Source organism: Hoplias malabaricus, chromosome 3 (assembly GCF_029633855.1).
Source record: "Hoplias malabaricus isolate fHopMal1 chromosome 3, fHopMal1.hap1, whole genome shotgun sequence".
In the NCBI taxonomy this organism is placed as follows: domain Eukaryota; kingdom Metazoa; phylum Chordata; class Actinopteri; order Characiformes; family Erythrinidae; genus Hoplias; species Hoplias malabaricus.
This window is the reverse complement of record NC_089802.1, coordinates 15,014,446-15,040,134: the sequence shown is the minus strand read 5'-3', so window position 1 is coordinate 15,040,134 and position 25,689 is coordinate 15,014,446. Positions and strand designations below refer to the sequence as shown.

The following is a 25,689-nucleotide window of genomic DNA, read 5'->3' as shown; positions in this document are numbered from 1 at the left end:
CACTTTTTATTAAAATAAAAATCCAGTACTGACAGAAACGCTTTACGCATCAACATACGATCTCTGCTTAATTCTGGCAGAAAATGAGTAAATGTATAATGTCATTTCTTTCTCCTCTACAGGTGGCGCCAAAAGACAAACCATTTGTGTCTGCAACATTACAACCAAATAATACATTTAATTACTGTTTTGTTTCCCAATTTTACAGTTCAGAAACAAAGATAAGCTGACAAAATTTACTTAGGAACTATTTTAACAGATAGGGAAGGTGCAAGTATGTGGCGCAAAAATGCTGCAAATAGGATTTCTATTTTTTTTTCTATTTATATTAAGGCATCAAAACAACAAAAGTAGCTTTATCATTTAAAAATAACTACAGTTTCAGCTGGAATATGACTTACATCTAAATTATGGTCTTCTGTACTTTGGTGATGTGGTAAACATCTTCCTAGAGATTTCCTGAGAAGAATAGAAGCTGCGACAAAGGCAAAGGATTGACACTGAGAAATGTTATTTAGTTCCATTTACAAATCTTTTGTCTGTTGAAAAAATGAGTAGTGGGTGGTTTCACTGGAAATTCAATTAATTATTGTTGCTGTCTGCAGTCACGGTGCACAGTACCATGTATATTCACTTATTAAAAGGATGTAAGTAAATAGCACAGTGGTGCAGCAGGGAGAGTCGCAGTCAGACAGCTCCAGGGACCTGGAGGATGTGGGTTCGATTCCCGCTCCGGGTGACTGTCTGTGAGGAGTTTGGTGTGTTCTCCCTGTGTCTGTGAGGGTTTCCTCCGGGTGCTCCAGTTTCCTCCCACAGTCCAAAAACACACACTGGCAGGTGGATTGGCGACTCAAAAGTGTCCGTAGGTGTGAGTGAATGTGTGTGTGGCCCTGTGAAGGACTGGCGCCCCCTCCAGGGTGTATTCCCGCCTTGTGCCCAATGAATCCAGGTAGGCTCTGGACCCACTGTGACCCTGAATTGGATAAGCGCTTACAGATAATGAATGTAAGTAAATATTAGGTCCTAATAATTGGCAGAATAATATATGGAACATTTATGTAAAAACTCTGTAACTGGCATAGCTTTGTTTTCATGTGTTTCCCTTTGTCTTTCTTTCACAGCTTTAAAGCTGCATATCAAAAAAGGTCTTTAAAATCATCAGAAAGGAAGTGTCTTCCCTCCGCTCTCACAGGGACTGTAATGATATGTCTGTTAGTCTGCAGTAATGATGACTGTGTTGGATATGTCTGAGGATTCAGACTAACTCCAGTTTCCTGCACTAAATGGCTCTCTGTAATCCAGGCTAAACCTAACAGAAGAGATCTTTCCCTTTAATGTTCCCATTTTCTCCTGATAGGTGAGCAATTAGGGTCTGGGAGGAGCAAGTGGGGTTGTGGAATGCCCGTTGAGTGTTGTGTGTGTGTGTGCGCTTGTGTGTGTTTTCATCAGCTCATCACTGTGATCGTAGGGTGTGTCTCCTGCGGTGTTCTCTGTAGCGCTGCTGCAGTTCTTTGCTGCTTGTTCTCTGGCGGCGTCTCTGTGGTGCAGGTACGGGGAAGTCTCCTCTGGGGGGTTGCTGTCTGCTTCCTTTAAGAGTAGGAAACAAACTTGATCATTAGTTGATTCTTCATGTAAACAAAGAGTGTATTCAACTACTTTGCAGTGCACCCATTGTGGACACTGTTACTCAGTCGTCCACACACCTTCTATATCCCCCACAGAAAAAGCATGAAGTAAAAATGGGCCATTCAGGAGCAGCTGCACATGAGCTGATAGAGAGATATAATGACCCCCAAATCATGTCATCTTCATTTTCAATCAAAGCTAAGGGGATTTCCTGCTCATGTAAACGAATCACTTTGAAGGCTTTGCTATGTTACAAGTTGTTTCCTAAAGAACTGAACTGAATTATTGTGATGTTTCCTTTTACTGAATATAAATACTGACATAAAACACCACAAACAAACAGCCACAAAGTGTTGCACTCTCATATATTCACTTACGATATTACATGTGTACTATATTTACTGGTTATTATTAAAAATATATTTATAAAACCTGTTATATAACGAGAAACACCTTCTAAAGGAACTCTCAGTTATCCCTCTTTCAATAACCATTTCTGACAGTTCCAGCAAGATTCTGCCTTTCTGTTTGTTCACACAGCACAGTGAAGAATGGCTTCTTCAATAAATCACTCATTCACGTTGTCTGATACTGACGTGTCTCACAATGAGGACCTTCCCAGCCACGGCATTCACAGCGATAGCTTCTGTTCAACAGAACACACACCCCATCATTCATACAGGGGTTCGGCCTACACAGGTTCACTGGCTTCTTCATATCTACAGAGAGGGAGAGAGGAAGGATATCACAGGGCCAATTATGGCCAACGTTTACTGAGGTTGAAAGGCTGATGACATATCCTTGATCATTATCGATAAAGAAGTGATGCTGCTCAGATTGGTTGTCTTACATTTCAGACCTTTAACTCCAGGCTCATTATTAAGTCATTTTTCTTAAACTCGATGTTCAGGAGGTATTATAAATCATTCAGTAAGTACTACTATGGTGTATAATTTAATGTACATAAATGCATGGGACTGTCTGTGAGGAGTTGGTGTGTTCTCCCTGTGTCTGCGTGGGTTTCCTCCGGATGCTTCAGTTTCCTCCCACAGTCCAAAAACACACATTGGTAGGTGGATTGGCAACTCAAAAGTGTCTGTAGGTGTGAGTGTGTGTGTGTGTGTGTGTGTGTTGTCCTGTGAAGGACTGGCGCCCCCTCCAGGGTGTGTTCCTGCCTTGCGCCCAATGACTCCAGGTAGGCTCTGGACCCACCGCGACCCTGAATTGGATAAGTGGTTACTGATAATGAATGAATAAATGCAGGGGTTTTCCAAAATTTTATGACCATAAACCAGACTTATGGCTACGCTGTACATAATCGCTTCCATATACGACAGTACGGTCGTGACCTGGGCCTGCTTCCAGAGACAAGGCAGTCATAATGTAGTGTTATGTCTTGGGAACGGCAAGGCCAGTGTTTTATCCTTGTTTTAATGGCACGTTCATGATTCTGCTATTCACAGCACAAAGTCTAACATCTGTAGTAGTTTCTCCTGTTTCTGCAGTGAGAGAAACAGGACACGTGCAGAGATGCAGTACCAATCAAAAGTTTAGACACACCCACTCAGGAAGGGTTTCCTTTTTTGGGCCATTTCCCACATATTGTGAATGTACAGTACCTGTCAAAAATGAGGACATCATCTCACTTTCTTTGTTTGTTATTATTTTCTACACTGTAAATGAATATGGAAGACATATGTAATTATGTAGTAAACAAAAGAGTGTTAAACAAACCAGAATATGTTTTACACTTTAGATTCTTCAAAGTAGCCACCGTTTGCTTTGATGACAGCTTTGCACACTCTCGGTGTTCTCTCAATCAGCTTCATGAGGTCGTCACCTGGAACGGTTTTCAGTGAACAGCTGTGGCTTCGTCAAGATTTTATTTGTAGAACTGCTCACCTTCTTAATGTGTTTGAGGCCATAACAGTTCTATAGAGTGAAAAGCCCTATTCCACCAATGACTAATGAGATGTGTCTAAACTTCTGATGAGTACTGTACGATGTAGTAAACTGATATTAAAAATTGCATAAAATACCTGTGAATATTTAAAATGAAATAATAAGTACAGGAGGTCCTCGGGTTACGTCAGTCCCGAGTTACGATGTTTCGTGGTTACGACCCATTTCCCATTTACTGTATAAAGCCTTTTTTCGACTGGAGTGGTTTTGCGTCGTAAACGTCGTAACGGGAACTTCGTGTTTGGTGTGCGCGGCGAAACAATACACGGTTACGCGGCTCGGGACCGAGGAAGATAGGGTAAGTGTTTACAGTATGTTATTTACGTACAGTATGTACGTATGTTCCGACTTACACCGAAAATCGGTTTGCGACGCGACGTAGGAACGGATCAACGGCGTAAGTCGAGGACCCCCTGTAATAAGAAATAAGCAAAGTTGCAATTAAAAACAATAATGTCAGTATTCTTGAAGTGAAGTATGCTGCTATATTTCATGAGGCTGGGAACCACATCATTAGCACATTGAGATCTTATTCCATGACATTTTGGAAGAGTTTGTGTTTGTCAATGTTCCCTACGTTGCAAAAAGCAATCTCTTAAAACTTATTTTGTACAACACCATTGTAAATGTACTAATACTCTGAAAAACTGTTAAAATGCTTTAATGAAGATTCTTTAAAGAACAGAATTGTTTTTTTACACCAGCATAGGCCAAAAAATATTGTGTAGCCTGTTGTGTTTTCAGATGAGGAGGAAATTAAAATGAAATAGAACTCATTTAATGGGTTATGACAGCAACATCATCTTCAAATCAGGTTAATCCGTTTTCTTCAGCCCTTACCTGTGCACACCATCTGCACGAGAACGTCCTCAAAGTATTTCAAGTCCTCATAGAAGGTGACGGTGATCACATGATCCTCGGATCCGGTGATCCTCACCAAGGTCTCTCTCTGCACATCTCCGGTGCCGATCACAAACACTGACACGCCATTGTCCCGGAGCTTCTGAGCTGGCACAGCAGCATCTTCTGCACCTGTCCCATCTGTCAGGACCACCACAGCTTTGTTGACCCCTGGCCGGGCTCCTTTTCCCACCGTCAGGCTGTTAGAGTGGACATGGAGCAGTGCTGACCCAGTGGAGCCTTTCCCTCCCTGATAAGATGACTTCCCCACTGCAGTGAGCACAGCTGAGCCTGAGTCATGAGTGTCCAGCTCAAACACAGACACCGGATGCCGGCCGTAAACCACCAGACCTATCTGAGCCACATCCCGATTAACGTCAAACTGCACCGAAGCACTGCGCACAAAGTCCTGCAGGTGGACGAAGTTATCTTTCCCTACACTCTCAGAGGCGTCCAGCACAAAGACCAGGTCCAACGCCTGGCCCAGGCAACCTTTAAAACAGGAAGGACTTCAATCAAAATCAGAATTGCTACACTCCTCCAAAGTAGTACAGTACAGTAATAGTACAGTTTCTGCAGTGTTGAGTCTGGAGTTGCAAAAAAACAGAGGCTCTGCTCACGCTATAAGAGGTCAGTGAAGAATCATAATGATTTTAAAGCTGTCATTTTTGTTCCTATAATGGAACAAACAATCGTTATATCTTTACTTAAGAGCAATGGCTAAACTGCTATAGAATGCTATGGAATCATAAAACAGTGAATTCAAAAGAGACCAATTTTACTGCTTAGTTTCAATATATGAGTATCAACAACTTTATGTATACTCATAATTAGGACATGACATTTAGTACAAATTTAATAAACCACAAAAGAACAGTTTAGGACTAATTGGTGCATCATATGCATGAAGACAGGTCAGTATTACAGTGAGGGCAGATGGTCAGTACCTTGGTGGTCCACACTGCAGATTTTGGCTCGGATGTCAGGGATCTTGGCGCTCAATCTGTCAGGGTTGCTGTAGGTGATGGTGCGCTGGGGATTTCCAGTGATGTTGTTGATCTCTTCCTTCATTGCCTCTGGCCCCACACCAATAATGAAAATCTCTCTGTCTCGTGCGTATTTGGCTGCCTCTACCACAGAGTCAGCAGATGGCGTCCCAGTGATCAGCACCACCACCCGTGGCAGGTCGTCCTGGAAGGTGAGAGATGGACAACATGGCTAATAATGTAATATTGCAACAAATGAAGACATTCCAGGGTACGCCATACCCAGTAATGTACAGATTTTATGAGATTTAAAATAATAATTTATTCGTGTTCTGTTTCATGAGTGTTGCTAGGGATAGGTCGGGATTAGGAATTGCTTGAGTCATTATTCTTATCCTTCATTTCTACCTATATAAGGCATTAAGGTCCACCATATTGCATTACAGTTGTTAGAATTTTTGGCTGTAAAACCCAACATATTTATATTTGATGTATAAAATTCTATAAAATACTGTACTAATCACATGAATATATCACCAGTGTCTCCAGGCTGCAGCATGGCCCACCCATACCTGAACATCAGCGAAGACAGGTGCACTGAGGAAGCTGTGGCGGGTGACGTGGCGCAGAGCATTTCCAGTCTTGGCCTCACCCTTTCTGTACTGTAGAGTGTCTACGACCTGCAGCAGCTTTACTGGCTCTTTATGTTCTCCAATCAGAGCCTCCATTTTCACCTCAGTGCTGTACTGAGCAAGTCCAATCTTCACCGGAGCATCCAAGCTCACAACTGCCTGCAAGAAGCGCTTCAGGAATGATTTGAAGCGCAGGAATCCCTCCAGAGTCAGAGCAGTAGAGCTCTCCACCAAGAACAGCACATCCACCGAGCAGTCCAAAGTCAGCAAGGGAGCTGAAAGGGGGGATAAGGTGAAAGGGGCAATCAGTCATTTTCCTCCAATGATTGTTCTTTACGATATGCAACAGCCATCATACTGACAACTAGTGGCTTGGATTTATCAAACAGAGAGACAGGGGACCCACTCTATGAAGCATAAAGTGGTTCATTCGGGAACTACAAAGCAATTTGATACACTCTCATGTTGAACATTACAAGAAATACACAACTGGACGATTTGATGACAGTTTCCTAAATGAATGAAAGTTATTACCTGTTTCGCTGGAACAGGTCCCTAAAGGTGTTTCCATCGGGGCCCAAGAGGATGAAACAGTATACAAATAAAAAGCTTGCCAGGATTCAAACTGGATTAGGGTAAGTTCTTTATGGCCAGATCAAACACTTCAACTATGTTTGCACACCTCACAATATAATTCAAATAAAAGTTATATATTAAGTATCTGAAGTTGACAGAAATGCAATAGGAGCCTCTTTTCCTTTCAATTTAAACACACAGAGATGTGTTGAGGAATCGCTACAGATATAAAGCCAACAATGACAATCGTCCACTTCCATGACAGAGGTCATGTGGTGTAAATGGGGTCATCAGTGATGAACAGGACTGGTTAAGATATGTCATGATTGTATTTCATTAGGTCAGAAAAACTGGTGAATGCTCCTATCAATTACCCTCTTTAACTAAAGTTCCCTCATTAAATCCAACCTTCCGGTCATAGATACCCATTCCTATGCACACACTAAAGGGACCATACTTAATTTCCTTGTAATACCCGATATTTGTATGGTTATATCGAACAAGTCCTACCCCTTATTTTCATTCTCTCATTACCCTTTACATCAGGCTGGTTAATTACACCACTTTGAAGACACAGAATACATTGCACTCCAACCAGCCAGTGCTTTTCAGTTGTTACACATTGCGAAGTTGTAACATAAGCATTTTGAGGAATAAAGGGTCCAGAATTAGGCTGTGGAGCAGTGGAGTGACAGGACACCATTTATTACCTTTAGGAATGAGCTCAAACCCTCATAGGAATGCTATGTAAAGCATTCCCATTGCTGCAGTTAAAGGAAATTCAGAATGAGCAGTTCTCCAAAAGAAAAAAAAACTTGTAAATGCATTAATTGTTTTGTATTGTTTTTTAACAAACTACATTTAAAGTTTCCATTTATGTGGCCATTTGAAAAAAATTGCAGTAACTAAGTGTGTGGGAACGAAGGGAAGCCTGGGGGAGTATTAGAACCTTAATAACATGTACAAGACAATGAGCCAGGTTCAGTTTCTTGGCAACAGTGCTGGGTTACAGGGTTTGTTGCGTATCACTGCACCGTGCAATAAGGTGGATGCAGTGGGAGTATTTAGAGATGAGGAATGTGGGATTTCACTCAGAGCAAAATTAGACTGAGCTTTTCATCAGAAAGATACAGCCTTGGAGGGGTTTAAAAACACTCCAGCCAACCGTGGCCAGAGTGAAATCTGACCCCAAATGTAACCCAAACCCCCTGTCAACCGAAGCAAACTCACAGTGACACCTACATATACAAGCACAGTCCAGCCAGACAAATGGAACCACACACATTCACCAATAACACATCCAAAGAAAACACTAAAACAACATAGTGGATCTGAGTCTATAGTGATTCATAAGGCCACTTGGCTATGGAGGGAGCAATGTGTGACTCACCGCAGTTGGGGTCACTGCCATAGCCTGCAGGACACTCGCAGCGGTACTTCTCCAGCCCCTCAGACACACATGTCCCACCATTTTGACACGGGTGGGAGTCACAAGGATCTGAGAAATAAGATTGGTCAAATATTGGATTTCTAAATCTAATTTTATATGTACTGTTTTTGTTTTAAATCTCTGTGCAGGAGTCAGAGATCTCCTTTCATTGATTTTTATTTTCAATCATTCTCAGGAAATCAATCCGAGAAGATTTGATCACTGACCTGAACAAGGAAGGGATACGGAAACACAATATCCCCAAATTTAGTTAAAAGACATTCAAAAGAGAAATACAAAACTCAGACTGAATCCTTGTGGACACATAATGTACCAACAATTCATATCATACTTAGTATTTGAGCTTTGTGATTAATAAATACTTTTACTTGTAGCTGAACAAAGAATGATTTTATCTATTTCGACTGGTAAATAGAAGTGGTTTCTGACATTTGCACGAAACACTTTATCAGAACATATTCTCCACATCTCACCTGAGCACACTGTTCTGACACAGATCATAGGCAGTGGTTTGTACGTTTTGGTAAATCTGTAAGAAAAGGTGTGAGAAAACAGCATGGTGTGAATGAAAATGCACCCTGACATCCCTCATCCCACTAAAGTCCCTGTTTATCGGAGTAATGTGTGATCTTCCCTGTTAGGTTTCAGTTAAGAATACAAACTAATATTATATACATAACAGCTATCTGCTTATACACTGTACCCTGGGGCTTGAAGACCATGTATCTAAATAATGACTCAACACTTCTCTGTTCTAAATAACTTTTACAGTGGATCTTAAAAATCTTTTGGTAAAATGTTTAAAAACGTAAAAGACAAAAAAATTAAAAAATAAATAATCAACATTATCTGTAAGCGCTTATCCAATTCAGGGTCGCGGTGGGTCCAGAGACTACCTGGAATCATTGGGCGCAAGGCGGGAATACACCCTGGAGGGGGCACCAGTCCTTCACAGGGCAACACAGACATACACATTCACTCACACACACACCTACGGACACTTTGGAGTCGCCAATCCACCTACCAACGTGTGTTTTTGGACTGTGGGAGGAAACCGGAGCACCCGGAGGAAACCCACGCGGACACTGGGAGAACACACCAACTCCTCACAGATAGTCACCCGGAGCAGGAATCGAACCCACAACCTCCAGGCCCTGGAGATGTGTGACTGCGACACTACCTGCTGCACCACCATGCTGCCTTAGATAATGTTACTTTCTCTAGAATGCATAATGAGTGAACCAGCAAAAAAGGTCCAAAACGAAAAAGTTTTTTAATTTAAATATTATTATATTTTAGGGCTGCAACTAATGATTATTTTGATAATCGATTAATCGGTCGATTATTTTTTCGATTAATCGATTCTTAATCGGATAAAAAGGAAGACAAATTTGGTTTCCTGTCTGTTACTAGCATATTCAGGACACCATCAGTGAGAACAGCTGCTTGCTTTGGGGTGCAGATCTTCTTTAAAACATAGTCAGCAATGCTGGGCTGTTTTTATCTGAGGTGAGAGAGAAAGTGTAGATATGAACATACACCTTTTTTAAGTTAATAATTACTGATCTAAAATGCAGACAACAATGCAGGCAAATTGAAATTACATAAATGGATATTGGGTGATGCTGCCATGTGCTGAGAATAAAAGGGAAATTCATCTAACACATATGATCAGATATTGTTAGGATATTTAAGATTTTAGAGAACTAATGTTGTAATTGTATAAGGAACACACAACCTACCATTATAAAAATTAGTGTTTACATGAAGAATTAACCCAACCATTACATTAATTTTATATTTATCAATATTTAACACAGTGTATGTAATGTAATATACACTTCTAATGTAATACACACTTGGCTGTGATACTCAAACACTAACACGCAATGCCAGTCAGAAATGACCTTGAAAAAGGCTTTAAATATATTATTTTAAAAAATGTTTGGATTTTTTTTTTTAACTCTAAAAATGAGACATCTTGTTTAACTACTCTAGCAGGCTCTAGTGATACTGAGTGACAGAAAAAAATAGAATTTGTCGCTAACGTTATCTTGACTAAAACTACGGCCTGTTTTGGAACTGCTGGTCGAGCTGACACATTTAAGGTGGAAGAGAAAACTCGGGGGGATGTTAAGGCTTGTTCGCTAAACGCGAGTGTAATATCAATGTACTAAGAAAAACAAATGTTGTTTAACTACTCTAGCAGGCTTCAGTAACATTAAGTGAAAGAAAAAGTAGAAATAACTTACTACACTTAATCTCTCACACACAGCTCCAACAGGCTTCATTTTCAGACGCTCATGCAGTGATGTGATGTTGTGCTGCCGTGCCATGCGAGATCAGCTGTGCACATTTTGCACCTAACGCTGTTCCTTGAAGGCGTTAATGTAAAGTGTTCCCATACGTTTGATGACTTGGGTCGTACATTTTTCTCTCTGCTTGTGCTAACATTATCCTCTGCTGTGACCGCCTCCGCCATTTTTCAAACCCTTCTTCCAGAGTTCGTCACGTGTAGCAACTGTACCTATGTGTATAATAACTTAGACCCAACTAATCGATTATTAATTAGTTGCCAACTATTTTAACAATCGATTTTAATCGATTAGTTGTTGCAGCCCTATTATATTTAAACTGCTTCTTGTTCAGTAACTGAACCAGTGCATTCCAATATTTCAGCTAAACTTGATCAAAGCGAGAACCATATTGGAAAGGTGCAATATTAGTGCCACTGATGATAACTAGAATGAGTAGAAATATATACAACTACAGGGATCATTTAGATGCATGATATAAACTCATTCACAATGCATAATAGGCATCTCAACATATATATTTTTTAAAGTTTTATATGTAAATAAGGTTTTTTGTTTATCTTCACAGAACTAAGTATATTCTCTTTAATAAAATATACAGACTCTTAATGTCACTTACGTCTGACAATTCCCATGATATTATTAGAAAAGCATGCACAGCTAATTCAAGTGTTGATTAAACACTGATGAAATTAATGTTTGATCTGATATAACATAGCATAATTTGGCAAAACAATTATAAGTATTGTCCTACAGTTTTAGTTATCATTGTGTACTATTATGTTATATTAGATATTTTTAATATAAACTTGGTTACTTTTAATGTTGTATGATAAGACCAAGAAAACATGCCAATCTTTGTTGAAAACAAAACCAGTTATCTCCAGATATTTGACAGAGAGTGTGTACATATGCCGTGCATCACAAGAGCCTGAGAGAAGGGGGCTGTGTGAGAAGTTTGTTGATGGCATTGAAGACCACTTGCCTGTAAAACGGACAGAGGGAGGTGTACGGAGAGTAGCCCTTAGATCCTTTCCAGCACATGAAGTTTCCCTGCAGCTCTTTGATAGTCTCAAGTGTCTTTCTTACACATGGATATGACTCCATCTTACACCCTGCACACACGCACAAACACACACACACACACACACACACACACACACACACACACACACATCAACACCAATCAGTGAACACTATCTTCTGTACTGACATCAAGAGTAAAGAGTGCAGAGAGGTTAATTTGTCAGTGGCCTGAGGCCTGAAAGAATACCTGAGGGAATGGCAGAGCATATTGAAGAGGAAGAGGAGGATAGGGAGGATGAAGATGATAGGGATGTGAGCAACCCATTCACAACATCACTAAAATGCTCCGCAAAAAACAAATGACTCTCCACAGGATCACTAACCAGAGAGTGGAGCTCCTCCCACCTGAAACGCAGAGGGCAAGAGATTACACACAAAAGAAAAACAGAGTGAATAATCTATACCCAGCTGTTATGGAAAACAGTAGATATACAGCAGGATGCCTGATGTCACATTTCTCAGAGATAGTGCCAAGAGAAGGCTACACATCATAATCCTTCATCTTTCATCTAAACATCACAAATATGCACACATGTCCCTGCAGACATTCTGCCAGGAGTGAGATCTTTGGTGCTTAAATGAGTTTAACCACAAACATTCTCCCTCTCTCCAGGAGCAACAACAGATGTGCACTGTCAGCAGCCTATCAGACCATAACTGACACCTGTTCACACACAGGAGCACTGTCAGAAAACATCAATACATATGTTCTCCAGCAATATACAAATCCTAAAATTTTGAAGCTTGTTCAGCTCATCTGTCATATAATTCCACTTAAGACTTTTCACCATGTTTCTATCCAACACATCTCTGCACCATGTACACAACTACATTATCCTACTGTAAAAGATTGGAGAAAGGGTTTTCAGTAATTTAGAATCTATTTTGATTTTTAATGCAGTTTAACAGGTTTGAATTACCCATTTGGAAGCTAGGAAGAACAAACAAATGTTCAGAATGATAAACCAAGACAAACACGCCATACACACACACACACACACACACACCCACACCCCTGAACAGACACAAAATGTATCAGCTTCAAACATTAGTAAGTTTGGATTTTATTTTTTGTGGTTTTCTTAATTTCTACAGCTTTATAAAACTTAAAAAAAAACTTGCATCTAATTATGTAAGAAAATGTTTATAATTTAGCTGTCTTCCTTTTCCCTTTGCTGCTTGCCAGGCTGTGGCTGTAAATAAGAATATGTTCTTAATGACTTGCCTGGTTAAATAAAGGTTTAAATAAATAAATAAAATATTTCCTGAAACATAAAAATAACAGCATCATAAACAAATTCGTTTTTAAAATAGTCAGAACAATTATTTCAAAACTTTCATTATAGAAATCTTCACTGTGCAAAATACCATTTGGTATATACCAGGGGTCAGCAGCCCGCGGCTCTTTGATCCCTCTGATGCGGCTCAGCTTTTGAAAATGATTTATGAGTATTTAATTAAAATGTATTTTATTTTAGTTCGTTCATTTTCAAAATGTAATTCTATGAATATTATGGCGATATGGCGATTGTAACATCTAAAATATTTTAATATTTAAAATATTTTTCTCGCTCTTAATTCACGTCACATCTTCCAATGTGCGTCAACCCAACGTCTTTTTTTTTCGGAGTTAAAAATGTTTTGTTGCGTGCAGAAATGTTATTTCATTTTCTCTGCAGTCGTTCATTTCATAAATGTAACACAGTATAGTTTGTTTATACATAGCACAAAGGCAAAAAAAAAAAAAAAAAAAATAAACCTGTTATGCGCAGTGTTATTTCATTTAAAATTTCAAAAGGGTTTTGTGGCTCCCAGTGTTTTCTTTACTGTGTAAAACGGGTCCAAATGGCTCTTTGAGTGGTAAAGGTTGCCGACCCCTGGTATATACCTATACCATTTGGTATATAATTCATCCCATGTTATAGAATGTATTATTAAAAAAATATCAATTTTATTATGACCCAAACCTACTATTAAAAAACATTACACAGTGAAAATAATCATCGGAGTAATGTGAAGGACCTCTTGTGTGTCATACCTGGGGTATCGGACGCCCACAGCAAATAGAGAGACTCCAGACTGCTTGAGCTCAGAGGCAGCCAGCTGCGTGGCCCCCTGTGACTTTCCATCAGTCAGGAGAATGACCATGTTATGAACGGTGGAATTCCCTCTGTCAGGAAACCCTTTCCTCAACACATACTTCAGGGCCAGGCCTGTCTGAGTGCTTCCGCCTCTGAAAAATAATTCAGCTCGGATTTATTGTGGTTGTGATGTCACATACACACATGACTTTATTTACATGTAACTGCCAATAAATATTCTGGTCTTTCTGTGTACACTTTGCTGGTTGTGCTCATCATATTCTCTCAGTGAGGAGAGAAAAAACAAGCTCTTAATTAAGAGACACAGAGAGAGAGAGAGAGAGAGATAGTATGTACTGTGATGGTATCTTCTGAGCAGAACTAATCTTGTATTAATTTAATGCCCTCAGGTCCCTTGGGTTAATAAGCCTTATATGTTCCCGACAACAATGAGCTCCCATTGCAGCCCACCAACTGCAATTCAAGCTCTCAGGTTTAAATTCAAATATCAGGTTCAACAAGAAAAAAATTAAATCGCTCACAGGTTGAGCTGTAATGCCTCAGGAGATGTAATGCTTTTCCTAAGATATCTTGTGGGGAAAATTTGACAAAAAATGAGACATGAGAGAGATGAAGCAGAGGAGAATTTCATTCATCTGTGACTTTACTGTGATCTCCATAAAAACTTGAGGAGACAGGTGAGATCACTGAGGTCTTTATCTCTGGACACACATTTGCGCAGCAGAAGTATTATGCTAACATCACTTTTGTCTTTCCATCTGATCTTATTTTGTCTGGGATAAACTACAGACATATTAAGGAGATCTCCTTTTTGACTTTTCTTTCCCCTTTGTTAATTGTGAGACACCACATCAATCAGTTTCACATTCAATCTTGTTCCTGTGGCCCAGGTTAGCAGATGTTCATTTCTTTGAACTTTACAATTTAAGACATTAAACTGGGTTCAACTAAATATGTGAGAACAGGAAAACACTAGCAAACTAATCTGTGGCCAAAAGCACACCTACAGTTTTAAGTTTGAAAATACATTAGCACATTATCTAAAGGGAACTCTAATATGACACTGAAAAACAATGTACTGTATTTAACTCAAAATGTCTGAACAGTCCAGGTGTGTGCTGTTTCCCCAATAGCAAATAAACAATTGTCAACCACTAAACTATGCACAAATGTGTTCTTTGCACTGCACATTTACATGCAATGGGTATGCGTATGGGGGTTAGCTAACATTACTGTACTAGGCCTTTAGTGTTCTCCCCCAAGAATGAGGTGTAATTGGAGCCAACTGACGGAATTATCAGTGATGTAGCATTAGGGAACACTGGAGAAAAAAAGTGCAGTATGCTGGTGGTTAATTTCACTATGCAACACAACAAAATATGTAGGTTGACAGATGGCACTCAAACATGTGTATACTATTGTATAAGAGAGATTTTCCTCTCCTCAATAAAAACATGATTCAAACCCAGTGTCTGCTGACAACCTAATCCTGATCTCCTTCCTGACGCTGGATTAGAGATCGTGTGAGGGGAGAAGCTGGCTATCTGCCAGCTGGAATTCTGGAGCTGCAGTTGTTCAGTAAGCGAGACAAGTGTTGATATCTTTACAGTGCTGATCTGAAACGGTTATTTTACACTTTTTCAGGGTCAAATAATGTGCTCCAAGAGCTGTGGGAAGAGGCGAGCTGTCTGTGTTGAGGTTACAGTAAATCAGTTAGTGCATGTTAGCACTCTAACACAGCAGTCATTAGAGTGCACAGTAGCCACATCAACATACAAAAGTACCTCAACTGTAAAGCCCTCATCAAACACATATACATACTCTCATACTCTAAACAAAGCCCTCACCCATAATATTAAGTTTTACATCTAGAAAAGTCCTTGAAGGAAAGTCTTGTCACGAGGTGGCTGTCTTTACAAAGCTCTTGGACAAATATTTCCACTCACAGAAGACCAGGCTCTTATCGAGGAACGACCTTGAGGAATTGATGGAATTGCATTTACCCACGAGATCATTAGTGAGGTCAGACACTGATGATGTATGATTAGTTCTGAATGTATTAGATGGTGATTTTTCAGTACAGAGAACATAGTTCTACTTTTCCACTGTCCATCCCTGGCAATGGGCTTAGTGAACTTGTGCAGCTGCTCCAGAGTGTCCCATTTCATTTCATGATATTTTATCGCGATCATACAAGCTGCATGTGTGTAACTAAACATCCACAAAACTAAGCATCCACAACCGGTGCATGTTAAAGAAGCTGAAGTCACTTATTATCAACTTAAACATATATTGTGCATTTTCATGACAGAACATTATTGTGAAGCGGTCGTATACCTGTAATGTATTTTCTTGATACGCTTCATTAGGTCCTCTTTGCTTTTGTATGAGTCCAGAGAGATCTCTATTCGGGGGGCAGATCCAAACTGAATGATACCCACTCTCACCTGACACACACACAGGAAGTGTTGGCACATGAGGAACACAAATATTAGGCAGTTTTAAAGATCTGATTGAAATGAGTGATCAGTTATTTTCTCCCATCATTCTACATCACATGATACAACCATTATACTGACACCTTCTATATGTATCAGAAATTATTTATTAAACTCCTTTTAAACATGGCTGCCCCCATGACATATACCCACACAACGGGACATTTAAACTGGTTCATTCCTACACTATATAAAAATATAAAAACAAATACACAATCACATAAATATTCTTTGTTATGTTTTGTGTTGAAAAAGGCTCCTTTAAGTTGTGTGATGCTTTAGTCTGAAAGCATGTTGATGCTTGCTTACTTTGTCAGGGCCAATGTCCAGAGCTTCACATACTTTCAGGACACAATGTCTGGACCTCTCAAAGCCACCCTTCCCAACACTGTATGAGCCGTCCATTACAAAGAGAACATCCATTGCTGCAGAACACTTCATCACTGTCCCCGCCCACACACACACACAAACAAACAGAGGTAGAAAGAAAAATGGTATTTTATACACACAAACACGTTCCAGGTGTTTAAATTAAGTGACTGCTTTCTTACAATAGGTGTATAACCACTCATTCAAAGGTGATTTTCCTGCTCATCATATTCATCATACTTTTAGTTAAGCTTCCAATTTTTTTTATTCTTTCTACTTTCGTGATCCCAGGAATATCAGAATTGGGTCCATCTGCGAAATTATATTTGTTTTAAACTGTGTAATCTACAGTCTGTCAATGAGCATACTTCTGAAATTATGTGCCATGTGTAGGAATGTGCTACAAGAAAAATAATCCCTGGAGGGATCAATAAAGTGCAAATGGAATTGAACTCAATCTAGTCTAATTTCACTTTGTTCAATATATATATATATAAAAAAAAAATAAAAAAAATATATATATATATATATTAAATATTTTGTTAAATGTGTGTGTGTGTGTGTGTGTGTGTGTGTTTAAAACAAGTACAGTGTAAAGATTTAAGAATCACACAATTTACCTGGAACTGAATTTTCCTGGAAGCAATAATGACTACTGCCCTGTATCTTACACATGTAATTAGCTGAACACTGGCTTGTGGCATGTCCAAGCTTATTTTTCCACCAGAGACATAAACTTGTGCACACACTCAAACAAAAACACACACACACACCCTTGTACACCTTCCTATACACACACGTTCACAAACAACAAGTTAGTGCTAGTCAGAAGACTAAATTATACTGTGTGCTGTTCGGGTTTGGATGCACTGTCTGTCATAAAGAGAGTGATTAAACACAAACAGCACACCAGCAACTGAGAAAACACGTGTGTGCTAACACTTATACACATTTACTTACACACACACACACACACACACACACAAATGGCCAAATAAGAAATGCATTTTAATTTTATGGACCCATAGAACTATTTGAGAATGCTCAGTGAAGAATTGAAAACAGACTCATTCATGCATTCTCTTCAAAATTGAGACAAAACATTATGGGCCTTGCAGACAGATGCAATAACAAAAGAGTGACACGGACAATTCTGAGTGATTCCATTTTAAAAAATGGAACCATGTTTGAAAAAATGAAAAAACTAATTTTTGAGTAATGAAGAAAAGGCAAAGGTTTTACATATATTTTTTTCCACAGATTTCTAACTCTCAGTACATAGTCAAACATTGGTTTGAAATATTGCAAATAAATTAAGACCTGTCCAAATTTAGTCCAAAGTTATTTGTAAAGTTACATGATTATGTTAGGAGAGCGTATATAGGTGTTTGTTTAATATGTTCATTTATACAACTCTAACAACTGATAAATTATGATTTGCTTATTGCCTTTTATCCATATGGCACTTACATATCATCATTGCCCAAAAAAATGTTCTAAAATTGTAATGTAGGTTCTTAATTTAAATATTTCGTTATTTTGTACTTTAAAATGTATATAGTACACACTTCTCTTTTACTAGACTAAGCCTTCATGCACACTGGTGTTGGGATAATTTTTGGAGTGGTGAGCAGCACATACTCACTTTCCGCTGCAGCATTTATTTTCTGGATGGTTTCATGGTCAGTCAGGATCTCCTGCACAGCCAAAACACAGCCCACTGAAGACAGAGAGAACAGCAGCTTTCAGGTCAGAGCCCACTCCGTTACGAAAGCCTCTCAATTAAAGAATTACATCAGTGGTAACAGAAGAATACACGGCTATAATGATGCTGTTATTGCACATGATAAATGGGGCTATTAGAGGTTAAAAAAAACATAATACTCTGTGAGCAACAAAGGTAACGACAGGGAACATGTGTGAGATGACAGCTTCCTTATTTAAGTGCTATTCGGGGTCAGCTAAGCTGACCTTGCCCCAGGGCAGCACTCTGTGTAGAGTAAGTTCTCCTCATGTAGAACTCCTGGTTTTCAGCCCTTTTTAGAAGATTATTTAGAACCATCTGCATTCCTGCACCTCCCACTGAACATGCAGAAAATAGCCCCCCTGATCTCCACGGCAGCTTTCCCTCCGCATGAGTGAACAAGACCCAGTGCGAGGGTCTCCCTCACACAAACACATGCATACACACAATGGCTGATTGAGGGGAAGAGGGTCACGTGAACAGCTGATAGGAGACAACACTTATTGCCCCAGTCCTTTCACAGTGAGGTCACATACACAGTAATGAGATCTATACTATTGGGACTGATAGGATAAATATATTTATGATTTATTTGCATGACTATATTATTAAAATTACTAGTTTGTTCAATTTTCTGCTTCATAGAATCCAACTGATACTAAACTTATTCAAGGATATTAAAGTTTGTGTTCCGAGGTGACCACTGTACTGACACCATCAGAAGAGTGTTTGTTCAGTTTGTAAATGTACATTTTTTGTCCATTGCATAGAAATGGTTTAATGGCAGCAGCACACTTTTTCAAACCCATTTTCATTTTCAAAACATATTTTAATAAATTACAGAACTTTTATTTTCTACCAACATTTTTTTTACATACTTTTGCAAGCAAATTTACACACAAAACAGAATGCCTCTCCTGCAGGGGAGAGCTGGGAGTAGCAGGAAAGTTCTCCATGGTGATGGGATTTAACTAGAAAACCCTACAGAATCTCTAGAAAGCACAAAGGTCATAGACCCCCATGGGGCAAAATTATGAGGTCATTAACCCTGTCCCTGAATGGTTTAAATCTTTTTTGAGGTGAAGGACTGACTCTATTGTCACCTGCTTTTTAAAATATTTTTCATTAAATTACATCATTCCAGAATCTCCTCACGCCATCGCCCTCGACTACCTCAAAACACCTAATAGAGAACTTAAATATGAACAAAACAAATCTCCCAACCAAAGAATATCTATAGGGACAACATATTCCACTGAGAATGCAAAATGAAATAGAAAGTGAGGTTGCTTGGATGAGACAGTTAATCATGATGAGTGATATGGTATATCAAGGTCTCTGGTCTTTGATAGAAATCGTATTAGGTCATTGCTCTGGTATTTCCCTCTGTGGACAAATCTGTGTAAAAATATATGCCAAGATTTCAACTGATTTTATTTAAAAGGCCTATATAGTAATGTAAATCTTAATTTTGAGCAATGCTAAGACAAGACTCTGATTATTTTCAGCAGTTACAGTTATACAACAGCACCCACTAGGACACAATGATTTCATTCAGACAATATTTCCTCTTGGACCTTCAAAAAAAGACATGTTGATAAGTGCCTCAGTGCGAAGAACAAGTACAGGTTGGGTGCAGTAAGAAAGATCAATCTGTAAAAACAAGCTACAAAAGAACAGTAGGAGCAATGCAAACATGTGTCTTAGCAAATTTTACTATCTTAAACCTAATTAATTTTTCTCATACAAATAATATAACATTATCCAACATAGCATTTTTTTTTTGTAATTTTGTTTAGTCAGTGTGTCTTATTCCACTGAGTGTTAATTTAGCTTTAAGAAGAGAGATCTACCAGTGGAAAGATAAAATCACTTTAGTAATTGACTGATTAGTTTTACAGCATCGTTACTCATAATGAAAAACATCTGATACATGGATTAGAATGTTTATGTATCATATAGGATGGAGGGGGGGGGGGGGGGCTTCATGGTCAGTATTTGTTACAGCCCCTGCTTAATAACAGATGGGCATGAGCAAAGGGTCATTGCAGCCATGACTAACACCCTTTTGTAACCTGCAGGAACACTATAAATCTAAAACCAGGAGGCATTTTCATAACCCAAGAAGAACTGCTGCTAACCCACTAACCACTCCTTTCATATAAATTATGGTGTGTGTCCAATGTATGTGAAGGAAACAGGAGCCTAACATCTTAATACAGTCTGCTCATGTCTGTCAGGCCCTACTGATCAAACAGGAGTTTTCAGACCAAGCAGACACTAATTTAGATGTTAAAAGCTTTGTGAACTGGAAGCTAACACACACTTTCCATTAGGGCTATGTAACTATGGAAACATTTGGTACGCATAGGTATTTCGTCCTTGAATGACCAAAATCATATTTTTGTCAATTTTACTTACTTTACAGTTGCTGTATAGTATACTTTTAAGCAAATAAGTAAAACATTGTGCAGTAAGCAGGAACATTTTTTTTATTAATGAGAATGTGTGGCTATTTGAGCAGAGATAAAATATACTCAGAAACATCTGTAAAATGCCCAAGAAGCAATTCACACTAACGTTATGCTGCAGCTTCGCCACCAAGACTCCAGCATTCCTTAAAAGCAAGTGTTTTTGTTGTTGAACAATACATTTCAAGTTCAAAACCCTCTGTCTAGAAACACATTTCCAAAGCTCATATGTCAAATGAAAGATATTGTGAAAAAACAGATTCCAGAACATCATGGTACTTCATATAAACTTCAGTCTTTCAGAGACTCTTTAAAGGAGCAATCAGGGACTTTCTCCAATGACAGTACTTCATGTTACAAAACACCCATTACACTAATATCCAGTGGCCTAGTGAACTGGAATTTAGGGACCTCTGCAATGGAGCATAAATTGGTTCATCTTGGTATCTAAATTACTCTACATCTTCATTTAAGAGAGCTTTATAGTCAACGTGATTAAATAAAATAATCATAAACATAATTTCTTAATTTTTGGTTGTAAAAACAATTGACTGTTTCTTATATACGGCCATACACATATACCAAGTGGGGACCGATAGTCTTATCTGCACTGAAAGCTAACTAACTATAGTTATGTAGGTTGAAGTCTAATGAATATTTCAGATTGTTTAAACAATAAAACAAAAGCACACTCTCCAGATTTCCTTCTCAAATTTCACATGAACCCAATAATAGCCATACATGTATTTGGGTACATATAGACAGTAAGCACTGCTTGTTGAACTAAGCATGCTCTAAAATACTTCCAAAGCAAGTTAATGAAGCTGTACCTCATGACCAGTGCTGCAATGTGGGTTTTGGGGGTTTTACCTTGAGTGAGCAGGACAGTCAGGAGGAGTTTTAGGTGGCTGCTGGTGGACATGTCTGGTGACCTAAAATGAGAACAAAAATGCATTTCTCAAAATGGAGGAAAGATTCTTTTATAATCCAGCCCAGTGTATGAGAAGTGTGAGGGGTCAGGGAAAAAATGGGAGGGAAACATGTTAAGGAATTCATCCACATGAACAATCAAGTGACTGCACATAGTAACTTAGTAAAAGATTCAACTTCATTGTCATTGATCAGTACACGTGCTGTTCTATGCTGTGTAAGGCATTCAAATAAATCTCATACGCTGGGAAGCCTCGCTGTCGCCAAAGTGAACTAATCACTGACTTGTGCCTGCTTTGGAGTCCTAACTTGATTGATGGAAAAAGGAGGTGAAAGGGAGCATGAAATGACTCATCTCAGCCTCACTTGTCTCCAGACACTCCTACAGCTCCAGGTTTAAAGTGCATGTCTGCAAGGCCCAAAGTTGTGAAGCTAATTAAACATCAGTTAATCACATCACTCCATAGAAGGTAGAACATACACAGCCTCAGGTGACTCACTTTTCATCTCAGTTTAAAGTAGATCTGAAGTCATCCAAAACCACCAAGGTTAGCTTCCTGTTTCACTGTTGCAGTGATATTTTAGTATTCATTATGTGGTAAAACATTATACTGCAGCATTCCCACACAAAACATTAGAACTGACAACAGGTTTTCCTTCACACTGCCTCTTTATTTGCTTAATGAGTGTGTAAAAGTGCTAACAAGCACTATGTGGAATTCATCAAAGCTGTTGCAATGGAAACAAAGAAAAGCATGACTGTTAACAACATAAAATACAGAATCAGGCACAAACAACACCATCAGAACACAAATAGAGCATAATAAGCCAAAACAGCAATAAACAACAAACATGAACAATTGAAACATCCCTAAAACTGTACATGAAGCACTCCAGTGCATCACAGGAAACAAAATGTCACCCACCCGTCTTTTTTTTTGCCCTGTATTATACACACACTCAAACAGCTCAGCCCATTTGTGGCAAGGACGCCTTAGCACTAACCAAAATGATTTATGCACTGGCAACAAATTAATAGTCTAATACATTTATAGGAATAGAATACTGACTGAATTCATATGCAAAAAATGTATAGTTTTCTTCAGATTGTAACAGAAGGGGAAAACCATGCACTCGCTGTCAATCAAAGACAATGAGCTTCACACTATGTTATCACCTTACCTGTGTTTAGTCTTCTCTCTCTCACACACACATACACACATTCCTCTAGCTCTATTTAAAGACGGGTCTGTGTCAAAGATAGCAATCAAGAAAGCATCTACCTAGCGTTTGAAGAAGAGAAACAGATTGATAAAAAGAACAGAAGCAGTGGGGAGGAGGGAATGTATATTATGTCTAGGCTGCAGTGTGGAAATAGTGAGGTTCCAGGTCTAAGGAGCAGTTGAAAGCAGCACTTATCAGTTTTGGCATTCAGCAGTTTATTATGGAGGTGATCCTGAATTAAGCCTTCTGACTGCAAAAGATTCTCTAAAAGGTCTGTACGACATGCTCTGCTATCTACATTTCACATCAGATATATACTCTACGTTATAAAATATACACTGTGCAAGGTGCACCCTTTGTGAACACAGATATGCAATGGTGAACAAGCTTGAACAACATTCAGTGAAGACTAGGGCATAAGGAGACTTGTGCATTTGAGGAAGGTGGGCTTAAGATATGGAAGAGTATACAAGCTTTCATCACTGATAAGAAGAGGCAGATTTCCTGCTCTTAGATGGATGTCCGGAAACAAGCAGCATTGGATCTCTATTTCTTAAGGATATAGTCTGAACAAAGTGATCAGTATCTGAAGCCTAAGAACAGGACCACCTCAGTGAAAGCTGCTATGGAGCCACTTCATGATAACCATCAGAGATCCACATTATGGTTACTAATGCTCTGAGAGAGAGAGAGAGAGAGAGAGAGAGAGAGAGAGAGAGAGAGAGACTGTGTGTGTGTGTATATATGGGCTCTCATTTCTCATGGATTTTTACATTCCTGCCTAAAGCTAGGCTTCCACTTAAATGTGTTTTGAATATCTCCATTCGCCCTGGAGTGGTGAATCACTAACCATTAAGGGACAGATACTGATTAAGACACACAGTTAAATACATGTACACATCCCAATTAATCTCAGAAAAACACCATCCAAACACATCTTTTTCCAAAACATGCATAAATGATTCTGATTGTTTTAATATCCTATAAGTTGATTTTATGTTTTTACCAGTGATAGAAGCTGTATGCCTTGTTTTTAAACAGCTGTTCTTACTAAATTTGAGACACACGTTTACCGTAAGCACAAGTAAACGTAGAGTTTGTTGACATGCACTATGTTCAGTGTCCCAGGGTCTTGACATCCGAATAAAAAGCAAACTTCATCAGTGTGTGCAGGTTTCCAGTGCACCAGCAGATATGTTACCTGGTGAGGAATACTACAGTAGAGTCAGGGAAAGCAGGTTCCCCAGTCAGGCTGCAGTTAGCTTCCCATTTTTCCCTATTCCAAACTAAATGGTGATACACTTTTAATAAAGAGCAGGAACTTAAAGAGAACTAGAGAAGCCACAGAGAAAGCAGGCTTTTTCAGTCCACTTACGCAGGCCACACAGCAGCCACTTTATCAGAGGCAATATTTGTAAGTTAATTGACCCCAGATCATCTGAAATTAGTCATTTGCTCCAGTAATAATGTTTAAATTTTCAGAACTTGCACCTTGAATGTTTACAGCTTATTCCCCAGGTTGGGAGGTGGGGGCAGTCTTGTGCTTGTACTGACCATTTGAGTGGGTAATCAATAGGTCAGTGACAACAGGCTTTTGTGGAATACAAGGATTGACCTGGATTCCTAAAAGTACATTTTGAAAGTGTTAAAATAATCAAACAGTAAGAAAGAAACTACCAGAGCATAACCATTAACTGTCTTGGCCTGAAAAACGGTTCTTAAAGTGGAGCATGCCAGAAGTTGCCTGTACAGGAGGTACATAATTAGAAAGGAAAGCCCTTGGAGCCACTTCAAACCTCTACTCTCAACATTAATGGGAACAAATTCTTACGCAGACAAACCAGCCGCTTTCAACTGTCAGCTTGAAGTGAAAAGCATGGAAACTTTGCTTGTAGATTTCTGTCGAGACCAGCTCTCAGAAACGGATTCTCAATCACGTTTCAGAACAGTATATACATATAAATACAGACCAGAGACCCAAGTATTACAGCGTAAAGGACAGCCTTTTTTTGTAATTACAAACGTATGAACTATAATTAAGATAACTGTAGACTAAACAAAGCTGTCGTATTGTAGTTTAGAGAAACACCTCCAATATTCACCAGTGTTGTGTCCAGTTCCCTGTCTGGAAACACAGGTTTTAGTTTCAACCTCTAACGGGTTAAATCTCCTGAGCTCATTCAGAAGCTGAAAAACTTCTCGACTGCAGCGTTTAAAAAGTCACAGTTCAACACTGACTTAAGTGGTAAAACCGGAAGCCACAAAATAAACGTCTTACCTTAAGTCAACAATTTCGGGGGGGAAGAGTTGTCCTCTGCGGTGGCACTGGTGGGTTTTGTGGAGCAGCAGAGGGCAGCAGCACACCCAGCCCTACAACCTCCAGAGCTCATCCCACCTCAGTTCATCCCGCCTCACACACAAGAATCCACTTAAACTGGGTGTCCTTCCTTCCCTGCACCACACCCTTAAAAATTAAGCAATGACTGACCGGATTCATTTCCTATAAAAAATATTTAATTTCAAATTTCTCTCATTATACCTTATATTTATAATGAGTTCTCAAATATTGTGTCTTGCCCTGTGTGGATCCTATTTTAGTGTAAAGATAATTAAGTGTGCAGAGCAACAGATGGGTTACAGTCTGCAATACTAGAAATATGAAATACATTTGTATTGGTGATTCATATGTATGATGCTCTCACAGATAAACAAGGCCCTGTCTGAAGAGTATCATTTCTTTGGAAACTATTTGGTATTTTATATATATATATATATATATGTTCTATTTCTATAGGAACCTTCATATTTTTGTGCCCTT

At 39.0% G+C, this 25,689-nt stretch overlaps 1 protein-coding gene across 3 annotated transcripts; it reads right to left on the bottom strand.

The window, feature by feature from the left end:
* Positions 1–1,004: 1,004 nt before the first annotated feature.
* Positions 1,005–25,256, bottom strand: vwa2 (von Willebrand factor A domain containing 2). Of its 3 annotated transcripts, XM_066664515.1 has the most exons (16): positions 24,974–25,070; positions 21,933–22,056; positions 21,588–21,649; positions 18,148–18,222; positions 16,443–16,576; positions 15,973–16,082; positions 13,572–13,766; positions 11,721–11,878; positions 11,433–11,562; positions 8,606–8,661; positions 8,073–8,180; positions 6,047–6,381; positions 5,436–5,679; positions 4,429–4,980; positions 2,223–2,345; positions 1,005–1,587 (listed from the first exon to the last, which is right to left on the bottom strand). In XM_066664515.1, the coding sequence occupies exons 3-16, from the start codon at positions 21,637–21,639 to the stop codon at positions 1,454–1,456; spliced, it is 2,406 nt and encodes an 801-aa protein (XP_066520612.1). In that variant the 5' UTR covers positions 21,640–21,649; positions 21,933–22,056; positions 24,974–25,070; the 3' UTR covers positions 1,005–1,453. The 3 variants fall into 3 exon arrangements, with proteins under 3 accessions (XP_066520612.1, XP_066520609.1, XP_066520610.1); XM_066664512.1 differs by lacking the exons at positions 21,933–22,056; positions 24,974–25,070 and adding an exon at positions 25,150–25,256; XM_066664513.1 differs by lacking the exon at positions 21,933–22,056 and having other exon boundaries at positions 24,974–25,095.
* Positions 25,257–25,689: the final 433 nt, after the last annotated feature.